This window comes from Mercurialis annua, linkage group LG5 (genome assembly GCF_937616625.2).
Source record: "Mercurialis annua linkage group LG5, ddMerAnnu1.2, whole genome shotgun sequence".
NCBI classification, from domain to species: Eukaryota; Viridiplantae; Streptophyta; class Magnoliopsida; order Malpighiales; family Euphorbiaceae; genus Mercurialis; species Mercurialis annua.
Genome location: NC_065574.1, coordinates 5193347 through 5206981, shown reverse-complemented (window position 1 = coordinate 5206981; position 13635 = coordinate 5193347). Strand labels below are relative to the sequence as shown.

Genomic DNA, 13635 nt, shown 5'->3' with positions numbered 1-13635 from the left:
TCATACTTTCTGCACTTGGTAGTAAGACAGTGTGCTGCTGAATACTTGCCACTCATTGAATTTTCACATAATGAGAATTCTTACATCTTGCAATAAAAGCCTCATTCAAGAGTAGTAAATAAGTAGACTTTTCTTTCTGATGGATACATGTAAACACAGATTCTGGCAGCTTTAAAGTAATTCTGTTGGGTAATTGATCCTGAAGATCACTGAACTTTCGAGTTTTTTCATTTCAGTCATTAAACTATTTTTTTTCATTTTGATCACTGAACTTTCATTTTTTTTCATTTTGGTATTTTTCGGCCAAAATTGCTTAGGTGGCAGCCGGAATTAATTTTTTTTAACCTGAAAACTTGCCATATATGCATTATTTGATCTAAAAACTCATTTTCAAAGTGAAATTATGTATATGTGATAAATCTTTAAAGTAAAACTTGTAAAATCCGGTTGTCATATGTCAACTTCCGGCTGCCACCTAAGCATTTTTGACCTGAAATATCAAAATGAAAAAAAATGAAAGTTTAGTGATCAAAATGAAAAAAAAAATAGTTTAGTGGCTAAAATGAAAAAACTCGAAAGTTCAGTGATGGTCAGGAACAATTACCCTAATTCTGTCACTTTACAAGACGATCACAAACTGAAAATTTGAGGTCAATCTGGTTTGATTCTTTCTTACAAATCAAAAACACAATTCAACTCATTTGGATAGATAGAAAGCTATTGGACCGATTAAATCGTAAAAATCATTTGGTATTTTGTTTACTTGTTCTGTTTTTATGTATATCGTAAAAATCATAAAGAATTTAGAACATTGCCTTGGCCTAGCTGATGCATATATGTTCAAACATTACAGCAAACAAAATCATTTTTCAAGATGGTGTCAAAAGTTTGTGAAGGCCACTAATTCACAACAGAATTTCTAGCTTTCCCTATCCTTGGCTAAAAAGGCGCACCAAAGAAACATAAGATGTCAGCTCACCCCTTGAAGCACAATCTTGCATTTTTTGAAGGGAACAGACAGCACAAGAATAATATTCACCTGCACTGGAATGGATACAACAAAATCTTGGATTGGTTTACTGCCATCCATGTCTCTTCATGGTTCATCATTAGTTTCCATTATAAACTTCACCCTCTTGGCATGCCGCTTATCCTCTTTATCGGATTTCTTTAGGCATGATTTAATGCTGGGCGAAGGGACTCGAAACTTGGATTCACTTCGTTTCTCATCTGGTCGAAGCCAGAACAGAACATTTCCTCCTCCATATAAAACTTTCTTCCTCTTTGCATACTGATAAGCAGTCGCCGCATCAAGATGGCTTAAGAAAACCACCTGAGCAGAACGCAACCGCGTACAGATTTTGGTTTTATGCGAATCTATTTTTCCAAATCGACTGAATTTCCTTATCAAATCCTCCTTGGATGGAAGATTGGAATCTTTAGGAAACTTGATGTGCAAATTTAGATAGTCCGAGTCCCAGAGAGCATCAAGCCCCGATTGTTTTTCTACTTCTTCGGGTATAACAGTTACGTCAGAACTAACCTGTGTCTCATGCTTCCTATCATCAATAGAGCTGCCTCTAATGTTTGCATAGGTTATAGTGTCGGTGCTGTAATGATCTGTAGGATCGGGAGCGGGCAAGTACTTTATTGTTTCTGCACTTGCACTTGATGTACTGGATTTAGATCTTATTCTGAATCTGTGTAGAAAATCATATGCACCATTGAAGAACCTCAAGAAAATATCCGAGAGAGCAGGCTTTGAGATCAAAGCATCACATAAACGTATATTGTCCTTAGTTTTCTCTTCCTCAATGTTAACATTAGCTCCATTGGACGAGGAGAGATGCTTAGTCTTGTACCGCTTATAACAAAAATCAGAATCAATGTGATCATCATAAGGCCTTTTCAACTCCGAGAAGTTAATAGAGCTTGCCGCATAAGGTTTCATGAGGGCCAAAACATTTCTACCATTATTCCCGTCAAGACTTCTTATATATCGAGGGCGACAACTGCTGCTGTGAGAATGTGAGGATTTTTCAAACATGGAATTCAAGCCAGTTTGGCATACCGAATTTCTGAAAAACAAAACATTCTTTTTCACTGTGCTCAAGCATTGCCTGTTTAAATATTGTGAATCTAAAGCAAGAGAACGCAACATTAGTAGCATCTCATGTACTGATGGTGTCTTTGTCAGCTCAGTTTCATTCCATGACCTGAAGTCAGTTTGATCCTTATTCGGCAGTTTGAAGTCGAGCTGTGGAGTATCAGATTTTTGAGCTACCGGTTTACCTAAAAAGAAAACAGAAAGAAGAAACACAATAACGCATGATATTCAAACAAAGTTAGAAAAATGCTGCTGCAGAAAACAATGCTACTGTGCAGTTCATCCTAAAAACACGAGAGAGGTCAATTAAGTGAAGTATTTACTTTAACGGGATGTGGTTTCCTCGTAAGCAAAAACTAAATAAAACACAGATAAAGCAAGCATAAAACATCATCCACACAATGAGACTAACACTGTAGAAAGTGCATGAAACACTGCTACTTAAAGTCATCCCTAGCTAGCACATTTCACTTTCATACCAACTTATGTTCCATCTTTGCTCGAAACTAATCAAGCACTATCATTGCAGTATTACCCAAAGACCCCCTAAATCTTATCAACACAATGTCACTAACACAGTAACACAAATGAAACAGCTACAGAAAATCAACAAACACAAACTTAAAGAACCAAAAAAGAAAATCAAAATCACCCAATTCAATCACTATCACAGCCAATCATCAATCACTTCAATTATTTTTAAACTTTACTATGAAAGAACATAAATAGGCAAATATTGCCCATACGGGTTTGGTCAGGTGGTCTAAGTCTCAGCCATCTGGGCGCTATGATTACTGATTAAAATTCCGGCTACATGGGATTGGACTACTGGACATTATAGCCCGGAACTGTCAGGTATGTGAGCTTGTGGACAGTCGACATCCCGGGATTTAATAAATAGTCAAGTACCCAATTGGGTTATTAATATTAAATGAAGAAAAACTTCCACTTACCAACAATAAAACGGCGAAAAGCATGAATCTTGGCAGCCATACCAACAGCATAAATCAAATCAGAATCACCAACAAACGGTTCAACCGCCACATCAAGAACAAACCCTAAAACCGCCCCACTCTGAAACAATTTCTCCCTCCTCGGAATTTCCGCTTCTCTTCTCGAAATCAAGAAATGGCAAGAGCAGCATTTCAAGCTCGAATAAACTTTACTGGCAATCAATTTCAAAGCAAAATCCAATAACTTATCTCCCTTGCTACCCTTCTCAACAGTCTTAACTAAAGACTCGTAGTTTTCTTGAAAAGAACAGACGTCCGTATCAAGAATGTAACGGGAGGAGTTGGTGAAGAAGGAAACTAAAACCCAGTGAGCTTTGATGCTTAAAACAATGGCGGGCCGCCATTTTTGGGGGTGTATTCGCACTTTTGCCCATATAATTCCCCCTCTTTTAAAACCCATATTTTGTTCTTGTTTCATTGTTTGTGTTTAATTTTGTTTGAGAGAAATCGATTAAGTTTTTACTGTTTCGTTTTCCCGCGATTTTTGTTTCTACTTATCCCGCTAATATATTCTGTAATAGTAGATGATAAATTATGATGGGTGACAATTCGTATAAAACACTGATTTATATAGATTTTTTTTTAAAAAAAAAACATTAAAATTATTTTTGTTAGATTGCATTATATTTTTAAAATTTATTATTGTAATTAAAGATAATATCTAAAATATATAATTTTGCCAAATCTAAAATAGTAAATAACTGTATAATTTAATTAATAAAAATAATATCTAAAATATATAATCACTTTAATAGTAAATAACTGTTTATAATTTAATTAATATCTATTAATTCAAGATAATATATAAGTATTATAATTTTTAAAAATTATATTGAATTAAATGATGTAAGTTCTATTTTTATACAAAAAAAGCAAAAAAAAATGACTCTAATGCTAATCTCAAATATTACTTACTTAGTTTTTTTTTTGTGTTTTTTGAATTTCAATTATGACTTTTATATTCTTCTGTTAACAAAAAAAAAATAGTGATACATTTATTTCCATTAAATAATTTGATATAACACTCTTTTCTTATCATAAGACTCTATCGTGGAATGATTTTTAACAAAAAAAATATATAAACGATCTTAATATTTACTCCGCTTTTCACTTAGTCATTTAATATTTTTTTATCTCAATTATGACCTTAATAATAAAATTTATATTTTTAAACACAATAATTGACGGAATTGAATATCTCTATTAACGAATATGACGTGGCATTAATTTAAGAACTTGTGGACATTCAATATACTGGTTTAGCTAAATTAATACAAAAATTAGATAGCATCATTAACATTTTTTTACCATAGCTTTTATAATTAGTGAAAGTAAAAAAATTAGAGTTTCTTAAGTGGTGGCATATGGATATTCGCTTTGGAGCTATACGATACCTTAGGTGGTAGCTGTGGATCGAGAACCGAGATTTATATTTTGATTTTTAAAAAGATGATAACAAATTATCAATTTCATCTAATTTTTTAAAAAAAATTAGTAAATTTTGCCAAATCAGATTTGTACATGCTCGTAAGTTTTATATTAGTTCATAAAGACGTCAAATTCCGCCAATTGTTGTGTTTAAAATATGTATTTTATTAAGGTCGTAAATGAGATCTAATAAATATTAATGACTAAGTGAAAGTTAGAGTAAATTTATGATCCTTTTTGTACATTTTTGGAAACAGTCATATGTCACATAAGAGCATCTCCAATGGTCTTTTTAAAATTGACAAACTCTTTAATTTAAAGAGTTTGATCAATAAATTAAAGTCCAATGAACTCTCTAAAATTTAAATTTAAAAAAGAGAGTGAAAATAGCTCTCTATATGTGGGGAGCCATTTTTATTTTCTATTTCATTTTCAAAAAGATAAACTTTCAAATTTTAAAATAAGTTAGTTATTTTTCATTTGAAATATAATATTTTATATTTTTGAATTTAAAAACTGAATAAGTAAACCAATATTATTAATATTTTAATATCATTTATAATAATAAAAATAAAATAAAGAGTTATTATTAGAGAGTTATTGGAGTAAATTTAAATATATTACTCTTTATATTAAAGGTACTCTTTATTTTACTAAATATGCTTTTTAAAATAAAGAACACCATTGGAGATGCTCTAAGAGTCTTGCGGTAAAAAAAGAGCGTCACATCATATTAGTTAACGGGAATGAATGTTCCAGCTGTGTTGTATGTTTTTTTGTTAACAGACAAAATACGAAGATCATAATTGACATCCGAAAAAAAATATAGGAACCAAGTGAGATTTGAGATAACGTGTAGGGTCATTTTTGTACCATTTTTTTTTTTTTTTATTATATATATACATACGTACACACACCACATATACACTCCAGACACCATATAATTTGAGAAAAAAAAATATGTATAAGCAAATAAATTTTTAGTGTCTATTAAACATCTCTCTATTACATCCTTCTTGAGGTTAAGACAATTTATTTGAACTTGCATTTTTTTATAATGGTCTCATAGTTCTGCTGATGAGTTTTTATATCTTTTTCTTACTGTGTGTCTCTTTCCAAGCTAAAGGAAAAGATTCCACTTTCTTCATCTCTTATTATCCTCGAGGCACTTTATGTATTCGTTTAGTAATAACGAGTGGAATAAACAGCGAATAGAGTACATAAGTCCCTTTGAAGATAGAGACGAGCAACCCGACTCTTTAGTGAATGTGATCAAGAGCACGCAGTGAACTTGACCCACTAATCATCACCTGAAGCGAAACAAAAAAATGGGGATCCCTTCATTCCCAACCCGGCCGCTCTATCAACAATTTGTAATAAAAAAAAAAACTTATGTATAGGTCTAATTTTTTTTCCAAAATCTTCTACTTTATCATATATATTGGCAAAAATTAATAAATTTAAAATATATTTAGTTCTAATTAGTTATTCGGTATGTAAACACCATCAATGTAAAAATTTCATACATAAAATAAAAATGTGAGGCCATAAGGGATAAAAATATATTAGGTGATATTACATATAACCTTTCAATTTCAAATTAGAAACAGGAATTATTGAATGGAAGGTGCTTTATTCTAGTTTTGGGTACTTATCAAGACACCTTGGCTTATATGGGTTGTGACTTGACTTTCTATTTCTATTTGTTTAGTCCAATTGCAATTTTCAAAGATCAAGTTGAAAATGTTTATAAATTTCACAAAACCTGCTTGTCACATACAAAAATAAGATTCATACGTTGGAAAATAGTAAATTCAAAGTTCCAAATTGAGATTTATTTAAACTGAATGACCTTTGGGTTGAACTTATGAACATCAACATCTTTGAACATTTGTTAATTCTAGTGTGTCCAACGATTTCAAATGTTTGTCCTTTATATTAATATATTTTTTATTTTTTATTTCTTAAGGCTTAATAATTAAAAGATACTCCACCTTTTTTTTATAACCCGAATTTATAAAATCATCAATTTTAGTCTCTTTTGTTTAGTTTTAATTATAGGCATTTGTTTAAATTAGAGTGAAAAAGTTTTCAAAAATACTTTCATGTTTGAATTCTTATGATAAAAAAAAATCAAATTGCAATAAACAATATAAAGGATATATATGAACAAATATTTACAATTGAAATTAAAAATAAAAAAATAAGCTAAAATTGGTAATTTTAAATATTTAGACCATAAAAAAGTCAAAAAGGTGAAATATTTCTAGACAATTAAACCTTCTTTTAATTATATACTTGAAAGATTTTATTTGAATAATCTTTACAATTAAATAAATTAAACATGAATTCCTCAAATGAGATCTATTGAAAGGTGTGATCTATTACCAATGAGTTATCTCAAATGGTATTAACGTTTGATATCAATTTGTTAAGTCGTGCGTTCAATTTTTCTCACAAACTTTTTTCTTTTCAATTATAAAAAAAGAAAGAAAGGTGTGGTTTATTAAAGTAAATTCATCCACTCAAATCAAAAATTATAAAAACAATTATTATGACTGACACGCAAAGAGATTTAATTTAATTGATCCAATTGAGCGGATTCAATTATAAACGAAATAAAAATATGTAAATAACCGAAACTACAGCTAATACCGTTCTCTAAAAAATTGTATTAAAATTAAGAATAATAGCAAACTGTAAATATTTTAGAATCATGAAGGCTTTTAAAACACAATCATCTTGACGGCAACTCTAAGCATAACATGATGAAAGAAAAGTTTGTGCCAAGCAACAAGGATCATTCAGTTTTGTATTAAAAAAAAAACTAGTAATTATGTGCTATAAGGGGCAGTGATGTGCATCGGCCGGTTCAATTCTGAATTAAAATAGAATTAACCGTAATCAAATTTAAAATAATAATAATAATATTATAACTATAATCGAAATATGTATAATAAAAATAAATAATTTTGGTTATTTAAAGAATTATAATTACTAAAAAGTAAAAATGAATTAAATTAATTTTGGTGTTAATATTTAATTATAATAAGGGTTAATGTCATAAAAATTCATCAACTTTACATGTTTTCTTATTTTAATTACGCAGTTTAAATTTTTTCATTTTCATGCACGAACTATCACTTTTTCTCAAATTCATGCACGGTGATGATGTGTCACGACTCTATTGGTGTAATTTGTTGAGGTGGAGGTTATTTTACATTAATGAATGAGTGCTACCTCAGCACCGTGCATGAATTTGAGAAAAAGTGGTAGTTCGTGCATGAAAATGAGAAAATTTAAACTGTAAGATTAAAATGAGAAAACATGTAAAGTTCGTGATTTTTTTTAATATAAATCTTTATAATAATCATTTAAAAATTTAGAAGACAAATGGACATTCAATCCTATAAAAACTTACGATAGCACCTTGAATATTTAAAAATTTACAAAAAGAACGTTATATATATGCTTTAATTTAATTAATTCAGTTTTGTTCGTTTAATTCAAAAATTTCATATTAAAAATTTAGCTGAACCAAATTAATTAGTTTTTTTTTTTAAAATGTCAACCATAACCTTTCTGGATTAACAGAAAATGAAACTAAATTAAAGTTAAAATTGGATTAATTTGGTTATGGCTGCACACTCCTAATGAGGGGGTTGACCATTGAGCAGTTTAGGCAAATTTAATTTCTGGGTTTGTTGCAACTTGCAAGCATTGCCTATCTGTCTGCTTACCAATTTCACAAAATAGAAATTCCAAAGATAAGTACAACCAACACCCTGCCCACTAAATGACAATATACCATCATTCACTCAAATTAATTAACCATTCAAATCAGTGCATTATTAAAAAATACTAGTAATCTTATTTAAATAAAAATTATACTCTAATACCATTATGAAATTTTATTCTTCAGATAATAATTATTCATATAGCTCTTTTATATAATAGAATTCGAATCTGGTACTTTCGGATTTAAGCAACACCTCCCAGTTAGTATTTTAAAATTGAACCAATGGTAAAATTTATCAGTTCATAATTCAATCGGTTCAACCATCATTTTTAACTAAATAAATGAACAATAAGTATATTTCTATAGTACATATCTAACATTTTTAAAATTGATCCAATAGTCAAACCTGTTTAGCCATCGATTTCCATTTAAACTACCAGTTAAATCGATTTAACAAAATTAAATAAAACCGTCGGTTCATATATCATTTCAATCTGTATTCTCCGGTTTATTCGGGTAGGACCAAATTTCCGACTTTAAAGCCAGTTAGACCGAATTTATCTTTTTTGATCACTAATCTAATCCAAACGATTTTATAGTTTAGCTAATATAATGGTCTATGATTATTTCAAATTCAAGGAGGTTTAATTAAATAAATTGATTTTTTACAAAAATCAAACCAATCAAACATCCGATTTCCGATTGAACCGGCCGGTATGACTCGTCCTCAAAACATTGCTTCCAATTGTAAAAACACTATGATACAGTTTCCATTCATAGAGAAAGTTAGATGCAATCCAAAAACACAAAAACAAAAGCAAATGGTAATAATTAAACACTAATAATAATTAAAACAAAGCATGGTGGGTTTAGTCATCAATCAATCAATCAATCATAATCCCAAAGAAAGAGTCCAATCCATCTCCATTTCCACCACCACCACCACTACCACCACCACCACCATCAGCCACTACCAGCCGCCCACAAAAGTAAACGCTTAATAATAATATTCATATCACAAAATGATGCTTCTTTATGAATATTTGTATTTTAATATCATTAGTGACCAATCGTCAGCCTCACACACTCTCTCTCTCTAAATTTATTATCTTTTCCTGCTTTTAGTCAATGGCTTTTTTACAACTCCCATCTCCAAATCTTTGTATCAGTTTGCTTAGATACGGGCTAATTATGTTCTTATGGGAACGATGGTGAAACATGTTAACTTTTCAGTTATGGTCTCGTCTATTCTCGTACTGGTTTTCTTACTTTTGATTCATTCTTGCTATGTTGGAGCTGTCTGTAATCAAGATGATCATAATTCTCTCTTGGTTTTCTTGTCAAACACGTCAGCTTCACCTCCTTTGAATTGGCTTTCTTCTGATTCTGTTGATTGCTGCTCTTGGGAAGGTATTGTTTGTGATGGAGATGATCGAGTTGTTGGTGTTTTGCTGCCTTTTAGAGGTATCAGTGGAACTCTACCGGATTCTGTTCCTAATCTGACTCGTTTGAGTAATCTCAACCTGTCTCATAATGGCCTGACCGGTCGGGTTCCGGCCGGATTCTTCTCTCTTAGTAGTCTCCAGATTCTTGATCTGAGCTACAATCGTTTCCATGGAGATTTGCCATCAATTGGTGATAGCAGCAACAGAACTATGGCTATCCAAGAAGTGGACTTATCTAGCAATCAGTTTGATGGGGTAATTCAATCCAATTCATTTCTTCAGTTTGCTGGAAATTTGAGTAGATTCAATGTCAGCAACAACAGCTTTACAGGCCGAATTCCATCTAATATATGTCTTGTTTCTTCGCGCACCATGACGGTTCTTGACTTCTCCAACAATGATTTTAGTGGAGAAATTCCACTGGGGATAGGTAAATGTTCCAATCTGAGGATTTTCTCTGCAGGTTTCAATAATCTATGGGGGAGTATTCCTGAAGATATTTACCAAGCAGTCATGCTTGAACGACTCTCCTTGCCTCTCAACAATCTATCTGGTAACATCAGTAATGCACTGGTGAACCTAAAAGACCTCAGGATTCTTGATCTTTATTCCAATAATTTGGCTGGCACGATACCTCAAGATATCGGCAACTTAACCAACTTGGAACAGCTGCAGCTTCATATCAACAAGCTCACTGGAACAATCCCGTCATCACTAACAAACTGTATCAAACTTGTTACACTAAATTTGCGGGTGAATTTGTTGAAAGGGAAGCTCTCTGAGTTTGATTTCTCCAGGTTCGGCCAACTCAGCATCCTAGATCTTGGTAACAATAACTTTACAGGTACTTTGCCCACAACCCTTTATTCATGTACTAAGCTAGCTGCCGTTAGACTTGCCTTTAACCAATTGGAGGGGCAGTTTTCACCTGATATACAAAAAGTGGAATCATTGTCTTTCTTGTCCGTTTCATACAATAACTTGACCAATCTTACCGGGGCTATCCAAATTATGATGGGTTGCAAGAACCTCACTACTTTGATCCTCTCGGTGAATTTCTTAAATGAAAAAATACCAGATGATCAAGACATAGGAGACTTGAATGGATTCCAAAATCTCCAAGTTCTTGCAATTGGCGCTTCCAAACTCTCCGGCCAAGTGCCCACATGGCTAAGGAAACTCAAGGACCTAGAGGTATTGGACTTATCTGTTAATCGACTTACAGGCTCTGTTCCCAGTTGGTTGGCTGGTCTAGAAAACCTGTTCTACCTAGAATTGTCCAATAATCTCCTTACAGGTGGATTGCCAAAGGAACTTGGAGGATTGCAGACACTAGCATCACGCGGGGCAAATGAACTAATAGACCGCAGTTATCTACCTTTGCCTGTGTTTGCGCAGCCTGCTAATGCTACCTATCAGCAGTACAATCAGCTCTCTAGCCTGCCACCAGCTATATATGTGGGAAACAACAGGCTCAGTGGTGAAATCCCTAAAGAAATTGGCCAACTGAAGTTTATTCATGTGCTGGATCTCAGAAATAACAACTTCTCTGGCAACATTCCTGATGAATTATCAAATCTCACCAACTTGGAGACATTGAATCTTGCTGGAAACCAACTTTCTGGAGAAATACCTGCGTCACTAAGTGGTCTGCATTTCTTGTCTTCATTCGATGTCTCCGATAATGATCTTCAAGGACCTATACCATCTGGAAGTCAGTTTGATACATTCCCAGCTTCCAGCTTTGTAGGGAATCCTGGATTATGTGGTCTTTCTATACAGCGTTCTTGCTCAGGTTCATCAGGGCCCGGCCACCGTTCTGCACATAAAAACGCAAATGTGAAACTTATTGTTGCACTAGTTGTTGGAGTTTGTTTCGGAACTGGTTTACTCATTGCTATACTAGCACTGTGGATATTGTCCAAGAGAAGGATCATTCCAGGAGAGGACTCTGACGATGTAGAGATGGACAGACTACCCAACAACTCCGATTCTGGATTTCCTCCTGAAGCCGGCAAGGATACAAGCCTAGTTATATTTCCAAACAACACAGAAGAGATCAAGGATCTAACCATTAGCGAACTCTTAAAAGCCACTGATAATTTCAATCAAGCAAACATTGTTGGCTGTGGAGGCTTTGGTTTGGTCTACAAAGCAACATTTGCAAATGGGGTCAAGTTGGCTGTCAAGAAACTCTCGGGAGATACAGGACTCATGGAAAGAGAGTTTAAAGCTGAAGTAGAAGCTCTCTCCACAGCCCAACACGAGAACGTGGTTTCCTTGCAGGGTTATTGTGTGCACGAGGGCTTTCGACTGCTTATATATTCCTATATGGAGAACGGAAGTCTGGATTACTGGTTGCACGAGAAGCCTGATGGGGCATCCAAACTAGATTGGCCAACTCGACTAAATATTGCCAGGGGCGCCAGTTATGGTTTGGCTTATATGCACCAGATATGCGAACCACACATTGTCCATCGCGACATCAAGTCCAGCAATATCCTTCTTGACGATAAATTTGAGGCACACGTCGCAGATTTTGGATTGGCCAGATTGATTCTTCCTTATCAAACTCATGTGTCAACCGAGCTAGTCGGTACTCTAGGTTACATTCCCCCAGAGTATGGACAAGCATGGGTAGCCACATTAAGAGGCGATATGTACAGTTTTGGGGTCGTTATGCTCGAGCTGCTCACAGGAAAGAGACCTGTGGATGCTTTCAAGCCAAAGATGTCGAGGGAACTCGTTGTCTGGGTCCAACAAACAAGAATCGCGGGTAAACAAGACGAAATCTTCGATCCCCACCTGAAGGGGAAGGGATTTGATGATGAGTTGTTGCAAGTGCTAGAGTTGGCATGCATGTGTGTCAACCAAAACCCATTCAAGAGACCAACCATCAAGGAAGTTGTAACCTGGCTAACCAATGTGGGAGCACACAGACACCAAAATATGAGCTAATGTAAATGCCTTAATGCACATAATATTTTGAAAAGATGAATATAGCTGCACAAAATGTGGGTTTATGAATGCAGTTTTTTATATCATTTTGCTATTGTAAATAAGAGTTTATCATACTGCTTTGAAGATGTACAGAAAAAGTTATACAATTAAACTAATATAGTAGATGTTAGCTAAGAATCTGTATTGGAGCAGAAGATCGTTTTGCGAAAAATTACTTGCAACACAAGCATTTTAACAAACACTTAACATGCAAAATAATGTCCTACGAATATATCACAAAACAGAAATAAATATGTAATGTATCAATGCTTATAATGTGAAGGAAAAAGGGTTACCTGAGAACAAATTGAAATATCCATAGAAAGCTTAGACAGTTATATTAATGGTTGCTTGAAATTTGGCAAAACCTAAAGCTCTTTTATTTGGTTTAAGTTCAAAACTTGGATATTAAACTCCCCGGTTAAAGGGTATTAAAATTCAAATCACTAAAAAACAATCAATAACTTATCGAATTATTTCTCAGGGAGGTCACCGTCTTTAAAAAAAAAAGTCATTTATCGTAAATTACAAAACAGGTAAGTTATACCCTTTTGTTAAAAAAAGATAGTGAATTGTAAACCTTTTTGTAATTCTGGCATGTCACATAGTATTAAATGCACAAAGTTCAGTGCGTTTTGCTTCACGTGACATCCGGTGAAATAGTTTGATAAGTTAGTGACTGTTTTTTAACGATTTAAATTTTAATATCTTTTTTATAATATCCTTCCAAACTTTGCCAAAACAATTTATCTGAAAATGGAAGATAAGAAAAGAAAATATCGCCGTTTGTTCAAACTACTAGTGGTTTAAAGGGGATAAAGAAAAATGAGGATAGTGTCAATCTGGTTCTCGAACTTGTCTCTTGGACTTGAATAAATTATTTTTAACTTATTAAAAGACAAA

At 33.1% G+C, this 13635-nt stretch overlaps 2 protein-coding genes across 2 annotated transcripts; one reads left to right on the top strand and one right to left on the bottom strand.

The window, feature by feature from the left end:
* Window positions 1-2: 2 nt before the first annotated feature.
* On the bottom strand, window positions 3-3643 carry LOC126680510 (uncharacterized). Its single transcript, XM_050375642.2, has 2 exons — window positions 3061-3643; window positions 3-2292 (listed from the first exon to the last, which is right to left on the bottom strand). Exons 1-2 carry the CDS (start codon window positions 3536-3538, stop codon window positions 1097-1099), a joined length of 1674 nt encoding a protein of 557 aa, XP_050231599.1. The 5' UTR covers window positions 3539-3643; the 3' UTR covers window positions 3-1096.
* A 5520-nt stretch (window positions 3644-9163) lies between these two features.
* LOC126682475 (tyrosine-sulfated glycopeptide receptor 1) lies at window positions 9164-12759 on the top strand. Its single transcript, XM_050378189.2, has one exon. It carries the CDS (start codon window positions 9487-9489, stop codon window positions 12688-12690), a length of 3204 nt encoding a protein of 1067 aa, XP_050234146.1. The 5' UTR covers window positions 9164-9486; the 3' UTR covers window positions 12691-12759.
* The last annotated feature ends 876 nt before the right edge of the window (window positions 12760-13635 follow it).

Excerpts from the sequence above, each read along its gene's own strand:
- LOC126680510 (XM_050375642.2), bottom strand. The coding sequence starts at position 3,538 with ATGAAACAAGAACAAAATATGGGTTTTAAAAGAGGGGGAATTATATGG. Across the intron at positions 2,293-3,060 it reads TTTTCGCCGTTTTATTGTTG|GTAAACCGGTAGCTCAAAAA; the intron begins GTAAGTGGAAGT and ends TTTTCTTTTTAG.
- LOC126682475 (XM_050378189.2), top strand. The coding sequence starts at position 9,487 with ATGGGAACGATGGTGAAACATGTTAACTTTTCAGTTATGGTCTCGTCT.